At 42.4% G+C, this 17,209-nt stretch overlaps 1 protein-coding gene across 12 annotated transcripts in view; it reads left to right on the forward strand.

Moving 5' to 3' along the window:
• The window catches only part of nav2a (neuron navigator 2a), a 205,329-nt gene that overhangs the window by 124,625 nt on the left and 63,495 nt on the right, over nt 1-17,209 (forward strand). For 9 of the 12 annotated variants that reach the window (XM_061764531.1, XM_061764472.1, XM_061764493.1 and 6 more), the window contains exons 6-11: nt 35-91; nt 1,699-1,835; nt 6,528-7,740; nt 11,287-11,396; nt 11,513-11,621; nt 12,728-13,132. In XM_061764531.1, coding sequence (XP_061620515.1) covers nt 35-91; nt 1,699-1,835; nt 6,528-7,740; nt 11,287-11,396; nt 11,513-11,621; nt 12,728-13,132 — 2,031 coding nt within the window. Of the gene's footprint in view, nt 1-34; nt 92-1,698; nt 1,836-2,894; nt 2,959-6,527; nt 7,741-11,286; nt 11,397-11,512; nt 11,622-12,727; nt 13,133-17,209 lie in introns of those variants that run through there. The other 3 variants (XM_061764503.1, XM_061764557.1, XM_061764539.1) reach the window with 2 other exon arrangements.

Consider the following 17,209-nt stretch of genomic DNA (forward strand, 5'->3'; position numbering starts at 1 on the left):
CATCCTCTTTCGCATCTCTTTTCTTCTCCTCTAGGATTGGCTCTCAGAGTAAACTACTCAAGTTTTCCCTTGGTCAGAAAAAGACCTCTAGGTTAGCCTCTACTGCATTCTTTAGTGTCCTTGCTCAACCTTTCTTTCCTCTCCCACATCTCCTGTTCTGCCTTGTTCCTGAAAAGAACTAGCATGGTCATTGCCCCTAATTAAGGACAATATATATATTTTTTGTCCAATAGTGACGTTTCTTCTTAGTTCCTTGTCTCTGGTTAAGGGCAGTCTCTACCATGAGCACCATCTAAAATGCATGAGGTGCTAGTTGGTAGAAGTGAAACCTTGAGGCTACGTTTTCGGACTCCTCTGTCTGTCTAGCAGCATGCCTCATTTGGCGGGCCTGCTAAATGGGCTGTGGAAGACCTTTAGATAACCCTTGAATAATTGTGCGTCTGCGTGTGTGTGCTTGTGTGTGTGTGGCGGGCGGGGGGGGTGGATTCACACGCAAATTCTGTCTTTTTGCATTTGCCTATAGATCTGCATGTTCGGTCATTTTATGAAATAGGTTTTTGTTTTTTTTGCATGCTGCCCATCCCACATTTTCAGTTTGCATTGCACCTGCATCCTGAACAAACTTCTCCCCAAACCCATGCAATTACTCCATCTTCTGGCACAAATGTGTAACTACAACCTAAACCCATTTGATTGCGCCATTGCTCTCCATATTTTTTATTATTTCTGTGAGCATTTTGAAGAAGTCAAAAGCTTACTAAATTACTTGACTGTGCACATATTTCTGGGAAGAATACATGTTTCACATTAACGCAAATATTTTTATGAAGAAGTAATTGTAATTTTTGAAAGTGATTTCCTGCACTTTTGATTATGAAGTATTTTTGTCATTGTTTTTTTTCAGTGTGTTTAAAGAAAGTATGGCTAGGAATTTCATCAGCGTTAACAAATATAATTATTTTTCATTCTTAATCCATTGTATCTTTTTCCATCGGCACCCAACAAAAGCTCTAATCCTGCAGTAGGCCTAATTAAAGTTCAATGATTTCAGGCTGCTCATGACACTTATCTAAGCTCATTACTTTGCAAGGAGAATCTCTGTCCGTCAAAGTGAAAGGAAAGTCGGAAATGAGAGTTTGATTAAATGTATAAAATTCTTATCAGCATCTTCCTGACAGATTCAGAGTGATGATGTCGTCATGATGAATTAACATTTCATTAAGTTTCTGGCTTCAATAAATTGTAGACAAGAGAGGCACCAACATTTTGATATGGGTGTGTCACGTAGATATTCTGTCCTGTTTATTCTTAGTGTGGAAAGAAAGGTGTAACTGTTTTGATTATGTGCAAATCACCTACTCCAATGTTAAATATTAAAAAAACCTTTGCTATAATATACATACGGCATGTGCTTACACTGCTTTTTGTATCGTTTCCTACATTCTGGGTGGTTGCAAAAAGACAACATGCTTCCCTGTATACTAATTATAAGGGAAATTTCAACTGCAGTATCTACATGGTCCACACTTTTCATTATGCACCCATTTGCCAAATATGTTTTCTTTCTATTCATTACTTGTAAAAATATTGGGAAATTATTGCCACTGCTTGTCTTTGTATTCATATTTGGGATTTGTTGACCCAATTATCCCATTTACTTCATTCAATTTTCTCTCATACTTATTCGGCATTTGTCAGACTTCCCGGTCTTTCAGCGAGGGTGTCCACTGCAGGCGGTGATGTCCCTCCACGAGGCTCGGTCAGCGGTGTTGGGAACAGACGCAGCCAGGCCTTCAGTGACCCTAAGACCAAAGCCAGCTCACAGCTGAACAAAGGTAGGCTTCATGTACTGTACATCCGCAAGCAGTGGCATGTCTACTTTTTGGTTTGAGTACCTCTGATTGTGTCATTACGCTGAGATATCGAGTTTATTAAAGGTGTGAACCACAATACAGTGAAAGTAATACAGTTCAAAAGCAGAAATGTATGGGGGTGGGGTATGTAAAACTCAAGTCTGAAATTCAGATAATTTCGCCCATAGAAAACATTTGCTTTTGGTGGCAGTGTATGCTTCCAAACATCGTTTACCCAATTTTACTTGTTCGTCGGTCGACACGTTGATGCTACTGCTGCTGCATACACAATGAGTGGCTTTAGTTTGCAGTACAGTAGTCATTTAAGTGTTTAAATAGCTTCTATTACCACTCACTGGGCTCATGCTTTATATAGACTCTGTGAGTGTTATCAGCGTAAACTCATTACCCTGCATTTAGATGCAGGGCTTTGACTATACACAAGACCTACACATCAAACGTAGTAAAAATATATGTACTGTATATGCTGCTGTACTTGAGGTAAGGTGAAGTTGGTGTGTCTGTCTATGTGTAAAAATTGTGTAGTGGAATCACATATAGACATGAAATGTTATTCAAAGATGTTAGTGAATGGCTTTCCTCAATCTGATATTATGAACACATGACCATGGTAATCCCCAAAAATACACAGATGCATAGTTATTGATAATATTGTTATTAATATCCGGGTAGCTGCATTGCTACGAGGCTGAAACATGTTATCAGAAGTTTTTGGGGTTTTTTTCCCACATCAATTGGTTGTCAACATTTTTAATTGACAATTGAGGGAAGAATAGAATGCTTGTGGAAATAAACTTTAAAGTTGTGGGGAATCTTCCATTAACTTGTCTATGTTGATGTGAGAGTTGCAGCTTTGATTGGCAGCATGTAGGATGGTAATCACTTGTTGCCCCCCTTCCCTTGCTCCTCCACTTGGATATGCCAAGCCCCTCCCCCTTAGCATAGACACCATGTCTCTCAGCCTGAGGATGGGTGGCCATGGTTTTGCACTCTGCTGCCCATCCTCTCTCTGCTCTTGGACATCTTGCAGCACTCATGAGGTCTGTTCACTTGCACTTGCAGAACGTTCAATTTCTTACCGAAGGTTAGTGAGACAGAAGTCCTTTATTAAGTTTTTTTAGCGTTGCCGGCAAGTTGAGTCAGTTTTACTGGTTTGTTGAAATTTTTGTGACTTAACGGTAACATGTGAACAGAGCATAGTTTTTACAATTGTAAGTAGAGGTTTATTTTATTATTTATGACGTTTTGTTTATTTTTTTCTTAAGAATATAGCTGGGTTTTTACATTATATGCTCCAGACATGCTTGTTGTGAGTTATTGCAGGTTAAGATGGTAAAGTAGACACCTGCAGCTTGTATCCATTTCAGCTCCATGACATTGGCTCTGACACCAGAATAGAATCACTTACCTTGTGGATGGACACAAGTGACAGTGGCTAGCCTGAGTCTTCTCGACACTGCATGAACACAAAGTAACAGAGTCTGGGTGACAAAGAGCGGTGTGTGTTGTGTCTGTGTGAGTGCACACTGATGTGCACCCATGCATTTGTGCATGCGTGTCCATGTGTTTTAATTTGTTTCCCTTGCACAATGAATAGCCTTCTTGATGGGCTGTAACATCACTGTTAGAGTTTATTCATGTGGAGAAACTCTTCAAAGTTTTTCAGTCTTCATACAAAGGCTGCCTGTCTCTTTCACTTTTGCGGGCACAATAACTGAGCAGTAAGAGAGGAGGAAGGCGAGCAAGAATCTGAAATCACGACGAGTAAGCAAACACCTACAACATCAAGCTTTGCGTTACACTGTAGTCAAAATGCACTCAATGTAATTAATCAATTGGGTTTGTGATGGATACACCGACTCGGTCTTAATTAATCTTACCAAAATACTATGATTAAAACTTTAGCTTGGAGAATTTTGTGGTCCAGCAGGACTGTGAGCCAAGCAGGATTCATAAAGGTATGCTTGGATGGATTTAGTGTGGAAGAACGTCCCACAGACACACATCGAAATCTTGTCAAAAGTCTTCCTTGTATAGTGGACACAGAAGGCAAGTTTAATCATTTTCACTTCCTGTATATGTCAGGTGTTTCAATACATTTGCCTATTTCAAAGAGGTAACCAAGCTTAAAACACTTCTCACACCTCTTCTGCATTCTCTGACTGCCACGTGTGAAAAATCTTACTCACACCTTGTTTGGCCTTCTGTATGTGTGTGAGTAGTATGTCTAAGTAGTGTGGGACTAGGATTTTGTGGTCACTAACTGACTCGTGACCAGTATGACCATGAGAGGACCTGGGTCGCTTCTGATGTCTAAACAGTGTCAGGCGATGCTAACTCTAATGTATTTATTGCTTGTGTGCAACAGTGGTCACACACAGTTCCAAGGCCTGCAGACGGTCTGGCCACCAACCTTGCAACGGTTTGGGGATTATACAGTTTCAAGTGTTTGAAGTTGCTGTACACAACACAATGAATCCTTAAAGTTAACATTCACATGCATGCACATGTTGACACCAAAATGAAATTACATGGGTTTAACACACCATAACACAGTACGTGAGACAATAGGTCAGAGAAAAGAGCTTCGAGAAGTTGTTGCCTTGAAATGCCATGCTGTTAACAGGAAGCCGTGAGAGGACAGGCCTGCTGGACTGTGAGAACTGTTTTATACCCGGCAGGAAGTGGAGTGATTTGCCCCAAGCTATGCCTCTACTGTCATTGTCAGCTTTTTATTTTAATTTCGAATGACTGCTGTAATTAAGCTGTTGAGTTGTAATTATTTCAGCATGTCTTGGCGGAGTGAGTTGTTTATTTTTAGAATTTGCTCCAAGGCTGGACAGGGTCATGAGGTCACTGACCCATTCTTGGGGATGTTACAGCCATTCTTTTTTTTTGTTTAAAAAAAAAATAAAAATGGGGGTTGCTTCCTCACACTTATTTTGGTTTATAATAGAGAGCTGGTTTGCCAAAATGCAGCAGGACAGAAACAGAAGGGTCAATTACGGGAGGTCTTTCCTTCCAAGTGAACTTCGTACCCACCCCCAGGCCTCGCAAAAAACCTATTTCAAACTGCCTGTCTTTCCTGCAACTATTTTGTTGAATATCTTAACTTTAATTTAACATCATCATTGCTTTAGTTGTCATTTATTTTTGGTCATGTGAGCTGGAAACTTTAATCCCAAGGTGGCATTGACTTTTAAATTACTTTATGAAGCATAACTGTTTAAATCCATTACTTACGGTCGTGTTTGACCAAGCGTGTTGACGATTGGTCAGCGCTCTCTATACTTGGCGGCTTAACTGGAGCAGTACTTGACGTTGGCTTCAGTCATGACAACATCCATTTTCCCCCAGTGTCCACAATCTCTCCACGACTCCAGCTCCAAGTTGAGCCCATTCATGGCGAGCGCAGACCGAGCCCTCTGACCCACATCAAAGTTTAACTCATCAGAACCTGCCTTCCCAGTGCCTTTTATTCCCATCTGCCTGGTTCATAATCACAGCTTGTGCTCCTCTCATTCAGCTGCTTCCAGTGGGATGCCACCGATTAGCAACCTGACCCACTTTCACTATCGCTAACTGCTAGCATGGCTAATTGGGCACCTAAACACTTCCTGATGGCTGCATTGTTTTGGGCTGCTCTCACTAAATGCTAAACAGAGGGTGAGAGGCAAGCTTGCAAGTGGGCGCCTATTTGCAATTATGGTGAATAAAAGCAGTGTAAAAATAAAAAGAAGACAAGAGCAAAAACAGGTATGCAAGTCGGTCAAGTGTTTAGTGTGCTGTGCAAATGCCGACTTAATTGCACTGTTTGTTTATTCATGCAAAACAAGACATACAGCCTACTGTATACTGCACTGGAGCTGTGATGAATGATTGTAGCCAACACTCCCTCCCTCTTGTTGGCCATTGGTGTTTGAATATTCAAATGTTGCTGCTGCTGGTAGCTCAGCTCTGCACACGCACACAGACAACCTGTGCAGCCCTCAGGACACTTCATTTCTCTCAGCCAAGAGATTGTTGCCGTTTTCTTACTCTGGCAGTTCTGGGTAAGTTGAGATGCAGTTGAGCTGTACCCACATGATGCAGATTTGTCCAAACTTTATTTCACAGATGATAACTTTTCAGCAACAGTTGACTGGACTATGTTGACACTTTCAACACTGGTAATTTCAAAGTTTTTTGCTCTTTTTCGGAAGGCTTCAATTTTTTTTAGGATTTTTAAAACAATTGGGCAAGAAGAGAACAGAGCACTGAAAGATGCTTGACAAAAACAGTCCTTATAAGTGCAAGCCTAGTGAGGACAGCAATGTTGCTCTTTGACTCAGCCTGTTTGGCCAGACTTTAAAGCACTTGGGACTGCTCTTCATTGTTTTTTAAACACTTTGTGATGGGATCCTGTCATTGTTAGTGCAAAGGAGGTTTTAACAGTTTTGGTGGCTTGCTCAAAGGAAAATAATGGCATATTTGGCAGCACCAGCTCAGGGCACCTCCAGGCCTTATAAGGCCAGTATGAGTGGGGTAAAATAAAACTGTCCTTCAGCATCTTGTTTCAGCTCCTGAGAATTCCATCCACACTTAATCTTCCTATGTAAACCTTCCACAGCTCTACCGTTCTATATTAATGTGTTACATGTTTTTTTTTCATAGATTCCTCAGAGGGCATGGCCTCACAGCCTTCGCTGATAGCAAATGAGAATGTGGTACTGTCATCAGTGAACGTCAGCTCCTCCGCCACCATCCCCACCACCTCCGCCCTGATTCTGCCCACTTCGTCATCCTCATTCTCACCCTCCACCGCCATTCCCCACCCCAACAGCAACAGCAAAGCCTGGAGGAACAAGTCCATGAGCTCCAAGCACGCCTCTCAAGCTCCCTCCTCCACTAGTAGCCCTCCATCTGCCATGCAATCAACAAAACAGGAGAATGAGACCTCCTGTAAGGCTACATTGGCATCTGAAGCACCTCCTAAAGTTGTCACGCAAAAGTCAATGCTAGAGAAGCTTAAGCTCTTTAACAGTAAAGGCTCTAAATCCTCCTCCTCCTCGTCCAATGGAGTAAGTGCCCAGAGTGACAATGCTGCACCCAACATGCAGCTTGTAGCTGGGCAGGTGGAGAGAGCTGAGACTGGCTCAAACACTGAACCGCTTGAGGAAGATGACGGCAACCTCCGCCCGGGAATGAATGGAACCACGAATGGAGCTGCTCTGTCAACCGGTATTAATGTTGCCAATACTGCCAGCAGCCCCAAAATTGCCTTGAGAGGCATCGCCCAGCGCACTTTCAGCAGAGCTCTGACTGCCAAAAAGACCTCTGCCAAAGGCCCAGAGAAAGACAAGGAGCGGGGGAAGGAAAAGGAGAAAGGGAAGGAAGTGGGGAAACATCTCTCCATGCAGGACAGGACAGAACTCAGGGGAGAGGACCTGAAGGAGGAATTGGCACCTTTTGGTGGAGATATGGACAGCTCAAACAAAAAGACCTCAAAAATTGCCAGCTTCATTCCCAAAGGGGGTAAAGTTCCCAAAAAGGAGAGCTCCACCTCTGCACACAGCGGAATACCAAAGCCAGGAGGCAAAATTCCAGGAATTGGGGTCAAAGCCTCTTCAGTGGGGACGAAAGAGGCTGGGGAGAGACCACGGAGCATGAGGCTAGGCGGTGGTCTGGCCATGCATCGAGCTCATTCGGAAAAGGACAGCAAAAGCGCTACCTCCAGCCTGCACACTTCAGAGGGGAATACTGGCCCGGTGGGCAGCACAGGCAACACACAAAGCACAGCCAGCAACACAGTCAGCGTGCAGCTACCTCAGACCCAGCAGCACCACAGCCACCCCAACATGGCCACCGTGGCACCTTTCATGTACAGGTGAGCTCATGGGGACGGTCATTGTTGAATTGGACACTATTTTAGACTAACTAGTGAGATTGCACCCCTTGTAATTGCAGTGGTGTAGAACTGCACTGCATCATACTCAGTTGTGCTTTTATAAGGCCGAATAAGGAGCTACCAGTAAAACACTGCACAAAGACCTTCAAAATATTGTGTAAATTAACACCTCTCTGAGAGTGTCATTTCAATCCAGTGTTTCCCAACCTTTATGGAGCCAAGGCACCCACTTTACATCAGAAAAATCGCACGCCACACCACCAAACAAAAATGTCACAATCGCAACAGCTGGATACAAAGTTGTTTTTGTTACCTTCTGCCATCTGATCAAAGAGCATTTCATTGTTCTGTCTCTCCCTATATGTCGCTGGCATCGATAGATGAACAAAGATATAGTTGTAATTTATAAATAATAATTTTGGGGAAAATTAAGTTGACTTCCCAGATCCCAAAGACATGCATGGTAGGTTGATTGAGGACTCTAAATTGCCCGTAGGTGTGAATGTGAGCGCGAATGGTTGTTTGTTTATATGTGCCCTGCGATTGGCTGGCGACCAGTTCAGGGTGTATGCCCGAAGATAGCTGGGATAGGCGCCAGCACGCCTGCGACCCTAGTGAGGATAAGCGGTACAGAAAATGGATGGATGGATGAAGTTTAATTGGACAATTCCCACGGCACCCCTGATGACATCTCACAGCACACTTGTGTGCCACGGCCAGTGTTGGGAAAATGAACTAATTCAGTTTATAGTTCATAAGTCAAAATTTTGAATTAAATTCACCATTCCAAAAAGGAACTAGTTCCTAGTTCTTTTTTTGTTTATTCTCAACTTGTCGCTGACGGGCTCGTCCCCTTAAAATACTGGCAGTTCATTTTCCCATTGTTGCCACCCATTCAGTCCACTCTAGTAGCCAGTTGCAGCTTTCACTCTACAATATCAAAAACATGAGGAAAAATATGTTGCTTGAATGGTCTTTTTTAAAATGAGGAATTAAAAACAAAAACAGGACTTTTGTCCATAATGTGCAAACAAAAACAGGAAACACAGTATGACAGGAACGATAGTGAAAGGACATTGATTGACTATATGAACAAACATTTTTATTTTACCTTATATTACATAACAAATTCCATATCATAACAGTGTGATAATGCAGAGTTTTTACGCAAGTATTCTGATACAAATAATAACTTTTCTCGTAATAATTTTTATTTTTTACAATTATGTACTATGTATTATGTTATTATTACAATGATGTATTATGTACAAAAGAACGACTGAAGTGCACATTCACTCCCATTTACGCAGTGTCCCTGGACGCGCATCGCATTTTCGTGCCTGCCACGAATGGCAGCCGTGGCCGCACTGAATCGGTTGCCAAGTACATATGAAGGCTCGTATATTTTGTGTTCAGACAGGTTTGACCTGGAAGTTCCTAACAAAACCTGGCACTCATGAATGAAAATCAACTTTCGTTCGAAAACAGTTCTTTGACGCCAGAATGAGCGTGTTCTCAATTACGTTCATCAGGCAACTTTAGTTCACGGTTACAAAAAATATGAACTCGTTCAGGTATAACACTGGCCACGGCACCCTCAGGGGGAATCTAATCGAAACAATTGAAGATATCTTGATATATTGTACTGTATATTGTATATTGTGGCCAATGAATGTCACAATTTCAAAACAATTATCTCCTTAACAATCTATTATAATTGAGCATGATTGTTTTAGCCTGTTATACTGTTTATTCATACTTCATAGATAATCCACCAAAACATGTATCAATCACTATTACAACAGTATTAAAGGATATATAATTAAAAGTTACAATAGAAAGTAGTTAGGAAAAAAAAAAAAAATACGGGTCATCAACATGGCGGCACGGTGGACGACTGGTTAGAGCGTCAGCCTCACAGTTCTGTGGACCCGGGTTCAATCCCCGGCCCCGCCTGTGTGGAGTTTGCATGTTCTCCCCGTGCCTGCGTGGGTTTTCTCCGGGCACTCCGGTTTCCTCCCACATCCCAAAAACATGCATTAATTGGAGACTCTAAATTGCCCGTAGGTGTGACTGTGAGTGCGAATGGTTGTTTGTTTGTATGTGCCCTGCGATTGGCTGGCAACCAGTTCAGGGTGTACCCCGCCTCCTGCCCGATGACAGCTGGGATAGGCTCCAGCACGCCCGCGACCCGAGTGAGGAGAAGCGGCTCAGAAAATGGATGGATGGGTCATCAACATGGCGCCCACAGCAACCAGGTAGCCCCCAAGGACCACATGAGTAGCCCGCATGCCTGTTCTAAAAATTGCTCAACACTGATGGGACATTGGGATTTTCAAGGAATGTAGAAGTGATTATTTGAAAATGTAAACACTTGCACAGATTCAAAATCGAACCAAAAAGTAACAAAGAAACACTTGAATAACCCTAAAACTGGAAACAAAAAAGACAAAGCAACGACTATGACGTGACACAGACAGTGACAATGACAATGCACTGACAAGAACTAAAAGAAAGCAGGCAACTAAATACAAACAAATTGACGAGACAATGAGGAACACCTGGACAAGACAAATTTGTTATTTTGGAAGTACGTATCAAACTGGTAGCCCTTCGTATCAGTACCCAACAAGTAGCGCTCAGTTTCAAAGAGTTGGTGAACCCTGATCTAAACTCACCCAAAAGCAATGCACTTTATAAAGCCTTTCAACAACATTATGGTTAACAAGTTTATTATTAAACAGGATATGTGAGCTTCTACAAAAATTATGAAAACCTATTGGTGACCCCTTGGAGGAAGCGTGTCATAAAAATGAACAATGTCAGCATTCATTTCAGATAATATCACCTCGACTGGTACACATTATTGTTAACTAGTAGGATCTGTGTGACAAATTCAACATCATTAAAACATCGTGTATGGAAGAATAACCAGCCACTGCTAGTCCTGAAAGTCAAAGGTCTGATGCATCTCTCAGTGACACACTTTACTGGTGTTTGGGACTAAGCTGCTCATATTGGACCCCGGTCACAAGACGGGAAACGCAGCAGATTTAATTCTTAATCATGTTTATCCCTCTTTTGTGAAATATCAGGCTCCCAAATGCACAGTAATTCAGAAGCATGGATTTTGTGCAATGGCACGGTGGATGACTGGTTAGCACATCTGCCTCACAGTTCTGAGGGACCCGGTTTCAAATCCGGCCTCGTCTGTATGGAGTTTGCATGTTTTCCCCATGCCTGCGTGGGCTTTCTCCGGGTACGCCGGTTTCCTCCCACATCCCAAAAACATGCATGGTAGGTTGATTGAAGACTCTCAATTCCCTGTAGGTGCGAATGTGAGTGCGAATGGTTGTTTGTTTGTATGTGCCCTGCGGTTGGCTGGCGACCAGTACAGGATGTACCCCGCCTCTCGGCTGCAGTTAGCTGGGATAGGCTCCAGCATAACCGTGACCCAAGTGAGGATACGCATTGTAGAAAATGGATGGTTAGATTTTGTGCATTTGACTCCATATGTTCCTGTAGATCCCAAACTGATGGCGAGGGAATTCTTAGCAGCGATTCCAGTTCAGTAGGAAGAGGTGGGGATGTTACCTTCAGCAAGAACAACCAGCCCTCCATCGAGGACCTTTCAGGTTGGTAACCGCTTGCACAGCTGCAGTGACGCCTCCCCCCCCCCCCCCCCCCCCCCCCCCCCCACACACAACATTTTTAACATGGAATTAAGATGTGCTCTGCTTGTTATCTCCAGGTGAAGACCCAGAGACAAGGCGGTTGCGGACTGTTAAAAACATTGCAGACCTGCGGCAGAACCTGGAGGAGACCATGTCCAGCCTGCGAGGAACTCAGGTCTCACACAGGTACGTAACTGCTAGTTTTAATACTGTAAGACAACAAATCCAAGGGTTTGAGGTTAATAATCATAACACTTTTATTTAATTATGTAACATTTTGCATTGTGGTTTTTGTGTTTGATTATACATTTTCACCAAAAGCAGGAAGTTTAGATTTTACTTGATGTAGCTTTTTGTTTTGTGTTTAATAAATAATTGTGTTTTTCTGAATTAAAAAAACAAAAAAATCACACTTGTGTCGGCAGGGTTGGGACATGGACTGTCAAAGCTTTTGTATCTAATGATTCATTCACTCCTTTTAGCCATTAAGCTCCTAGTGATTTATTTACCATTTATGCATTTGAGCATATTGTGCTGGATGTTTTCCAAACAAGAAATGGTTGATGGCTTTTAAATTAATAGTGAGAAAGATACTTGAATAATAATTAGCCAGCGCATTTCGGCGGCTAAGCAGGTCTAATGGTGAACGGGCTTCATGGTCAACAGATTGTGTCTGTCTAGGTTTACAGGTATTAGCTTTTCTTGTCTGTTCTCTGAGGCCTCTTCTGAAGGAAACTTTGTCTTTGATCGCCGAGCATGTCTTTCATGCTGGCTTTGATTCAAGGTTTAGCTGTAATCTCGTTTTCTGCCACAGACTCTCGACCTCTGCTCTGGCCTCACTTCTCTTTGTTGACGCAGCTGGCCAGATCTAGTTTAGTGTTGGTTTGGTTTCCAATGTTTTGTAGGATTTAAGAACTTTAACGATTTAGCTCTGATATAATCCTGAGCATAGGAAAAATTACATTGTTATTGCAGATGATGCAACAATAAAATTACTAACAGAACTTAAGAACTGCTCAGGCTTTTTCTCTTTAGGTTGAAGTTGCATCAAATCCTTATTTAATGAATCTATCTATAGTATATAAAAGAGTATATGACTTTAGTATTTGTATTTTTGAATTGAACTACTGAACTAAATTAACTTTTCTACAATATTCAAATTTATTGAGATGCACCTGTTTGTTATTTACAAACTACGGTAAATGGAGTAATGGATGCGTCTTATACATGTCACCCAATTTTTACATTGATAAAATGGATTTTTCATTCAAATGTTCCTATTGTCTCTTCAGCACCTTAGAAACCACTTTTGATGGCGCCGTCACTACAGACATCAACAGTGGCACCAACAGCAGTGGAGGGGGGAGAAGCATTTTAAGTCTCACCTCGACCAGGCCCTCCTTGACATCATGGCGATTGGGTCAGTCCAGCCCTCGTCTTCAAGCGGGTGATGCCCCTTCTGCGGGTAATGGATACGCCGGCCGCGTGGCAGGTGGCCAAGGAGGACGCTACATGTACCCGGGGCACCTCAGACGCCAGTTGGCGGGCAGGAGCGGGGGGCCCTGCAGCGCGGACCTTGGAGACAGAACCGCCGAGGACGTAGACCTCGATGGGCTCGCCCTCGAAGTCACTGGATACATGAGCGATGGAGATGTTCTGAGCAAGAATGCATCACGTACTGATGATGTCACCAGTGGGTGAGTAGATAAAAAAAAGTTTTATTTAGCAAGAAATCCTTGCTCACAAAAGAAACATGAAATTTATAAAAGTGGCCAGAAGGGGGCAGTGATATACCTTGCTTACTGTAACTGGCTTAGGACCCAAATGTTACTCGATGCATTCATTCTGTATTGCTGAGAATCCCACAAGTATCCAATCTCATACTAAATCAGACATACTGATAGCCCGGTTATCTCCCTGTGGGCCAGTGTCCATATAGGATCATTTGGACCACCAACGGGTCGTATTAGGAATTATTATATCTTATACTATCATTCATTTGAAAAGGACAAAAGTTTACGATGCTAGAGTGCCCGCAAATTTCACAGAGGTAGTCGGATTTATCTGCTGCGGCAAAAAAAAAAGAAAGGAAAAAAAGAAAAGAAAGCACATGGTGCATTATTTCCATTAAAAATGGGAAAGCGAATCAAATGGGAAGACGATATGCCTCATATGCAAATATCGTGTTCATTTATAAACCAACGAGGCAACCTCGAGCGGCAGCAATTTACTCATGACAACTTCGAAGACACTTATCCAATCAACAGTGAATTAAGACGCAAGAACTACTTGAGAGAAAACGAAAGCACTTTCTCTTTTTCACCACGCCAACAGCAAAAAGCAAGGCACAAACATTTTTTTTTTAATTTTTTTTTTTCCCAGTTAGCCATTTATTGCCGAAACACAACCAACCATACGGATTAGGTTCGTCCCGATTTAAAAATCGGGGTTGATCACGTGATTTTCACTTGATCGTGAGCAGGTGGAAATTTTAAATATCACAAAGTGACAAAATAATCCAAAGGTACAAATGGCTTGCCAAAGGGAACAATAATAGCGTCGTTTTATATTACACAATGCCACTTTTAGGCAGGTTTTTTTTTTTTTTTTACTTTGACACACACGCGCACACAAACACAGTCTGCCCTGATTGGCCCGCTGCAGGACGCAGCATGCATGCGGAAAGATACTAGCTCCACCACTTCTGAATAAGTGCAAAGCCAGATATTAACGTGCCTCGCTGAACGGCGCCGTCAACGAGTCGAGAGGACGTCAGAAAGGTTAAAAATTGTGACGCATTCACTTGACTTAACGTTAAGTAGAAGTTTTGAGTGTGAATTATTTTGTGACAAGCAAGTTCACTGGTTGCATTTTTACGAGGTAATAATCAATAGTGTCCTTTGGTGATGAAATGAATGCATGTACACGTCTAACCATGGCAGTACGTAGCTGCAGGAACATTAGCCTATAGTACATTTAAGACACACACTAATAACTATGTAAATGTATTCTTTACCATTAGATAAATCAAATGTGCTCAAACAGAGGAACACCCCATGCCATGATAAACCTTATGGGCCATTTGTGTGCTCATTCATTCTATGTCATATGGCTATATTTTCATGTTTTTGAGACTATTTTATATATATATATATCCATCCATCCATCCATCCATCAATTTTCTTTACCGCTTATCCTCCCTAGGGTCGCGGGCTGCTGGAGCCTATCCCAACTATCTTCGGGCGAGAGTCGGGGTACACCCTGAACTGGTCGCCAGCCAATCGCGGGGCACATATAAACAAACAACCATTCGCACTCACATTCACATCTACGGGCAATGACCACTTACAGACGGTTCAACAAATAATCGAACGACACAACGAGTATGAAATGCCTCTGTGTGTAGCCTTCATCGACTATGGAAAAGTGTTTGACTCAGTCACCACCACTTCGATACTGCTGGCGCTAGTAAATCAAGGGATAGAGCCGACCTATATCAACATTCTACAATCAATATACAACGATTCTTCTGGTTCCATACAAATTGATGATCATAGGAGTGCGAATAAGTCTAGGACAAGAGGTCAGGCGCGGCGACACACTGTCTCCGAAGCTATTTACAGCTTGCCTTGAAGAAATATTTAAAATGTTCAATTGGGGAAAAAGAAGGACTAAAAATGAACGGCGCTTATTTGAGCCATCTTCGTTTTGCAGACGACATAATTTTATTCTCCTACAATGGTGAACAACTACAGCGTCATATTCAGGAATTAGAATTAGAAAGCCGTCGCTCAGGTCTGAAAATGAACAAAAGCAAAACGAAGGTACCAAGTCCATCCATCCATTTTCTGAGCCGCTTCTCCTCACTAGGGTCGCAGGCGTGCTGGAGCCTATCCCACCTATCATCGGGCAGGAGGCGGGGTACACCCTGAACTGGTTGCCAGCCAATCGCAGGGCACATATAAACAAACAAGCAGTCGCACTCACGTTCACACCTACGGGGAATTTAGAGTCTCCAATTAATGCCTGTTTTTGGGATGTGGGAGGAAACCAGACTGCCCGGAGAAAACCCACGCAGGCACGGGGAGAACATGCAAACTCCACACAGACAGGGCTGGGGATTGAACCCAGGAAAATGATACATAAGTACATACATACATACATACATACATATATATATATATATATATTTATTTAATTTTTTATTTTTTTATTATTTTTATTTTATTTTTAATTCGCGAAGCGTGAACCGCGATATAGCGGGGTTTACTGTATTTCATTCTCTGTTAAACACAAGGGTAGGCAAGAGTGACCTTTTATTCAAATAAAACCGGTTGACGGGATTTCATTTATTGCCTTGAGAGTAGAAACTGCCAAGCCATGAAGTGTGTGTGTTCTAATCTCTATTTGTGTGGATGTTAAGAGTGTGTGCTTGGTGGGTGGATTTGCCCTGAGGCTTAAACATTTGTGATAGACACAGCCTGATGGATTTCCCCACCCCCTTACAGCCTGGAAGCTAGTTAGCGGTTAGCAATTTCACAAGCATGGTTGCATCCACCAACTGGTTCTTCCGCACTGAGGTGGCATGTTTACCCAGGAAGGAGGAGCTGTCCTTTGGATGATAACAGTATGTCTCTTTATAACTCATACCCTTCTCATAATATACCTCCAACTGCAAATGCTAACGCAGTTGACAACAGATTGTCTTTGCACACGTTTATAGATCTTGTTTTTAGATCTTGTATTTATTTATTCAACCTTCATCCAGGTTAAGGCTATTGAGGACAGTCTCATTTTCAATGGTAACCTGGCTGCTGACAGTAGACTAAAAGGAAAGATAAAAGCAAATACAAATAAAGACATATACAATCAATTGTACAAAGTTATGTACACAAACTGTATGCAAAACAAAACATACACAAAACATAACAGACACAAAGTAATAAACTAAGGCTGCAACTAATGATTTAAAAAATCAATTAATCTGTTTATTATCTTTTAATTAATCAATGACTCCGACAAAAAAAATAAAAAACAGAACCTTATTTCAAATTGGCAGTCCACAAAAGTGGACAAACAAGATCCTGCATGAAAATCCCAGAGCTCTTAATGTAATAAATTACGAATAATTAACAAAAAACTAATTGCACACACCGACAGATTGGTGTGCAGGATAGTCGTTACACTAACTACACTGGGAAACAACAACATCCGATTGTTGACCACCCCAGGGAACATACCCACCGAAGAATAAATATAGGGACTCCACACCAAAAAAGTTTAACTGAAGAAACTTTTTGGATTAAAGGTGAAATTTTTTCAACAAACAAGAACAAGTCCAGTTCCCTCAATTCTACTTTTGCGGATTACCATGTCCTGGTTGACTAAGACTCTACAGTGGGTATGGGCAGCACACAGCTGGTGAGGCTGAGGGAGACCACCTCATCCACACGCAGCATCAGCACTGGGGCGCCCCAAGGTTGTGTCCTCTCTCCGCTGCTCTTCTCTCTCTACACGAACGACTGCACCTCAACCCACCCGGCTGTCAAACTCCTGAAGTTTGCAGATGACACCACTGTCATTGGCCTCATCAAGGACGGTGACAAGTCTGCATATCGACAGGAAGTGGAGCGGCTGGAGCTGTGAACACGCTCAAGACTGTAGAGATGATCGTGGACTTCAGGAGCATCCTTCGCCACAGCTGACCCTCACGATGTCCAGCTGCCTTGTGTCAACCGTCGAGACCTTCAAGTTCCTGGAAATTACAGCCTCTC

Source organism: Phyllopteryx taeniolatus, chromosome 2, assembly GCF_024500385.1.
Source record: "Phyllopteryx taeniolatus isolate TA_2022b chromosome 2, UOR_Ptae_1.2, whole genome shotgun sequence".
Taxonomy (NCBI): domain Eukaryota; kingdom Metazoa; phylum Chordata; class Actinopteri; order Syngnathiformes; family Syngnathidae; genus Phyllopteryx; species Phyllopteryx taeniolatus.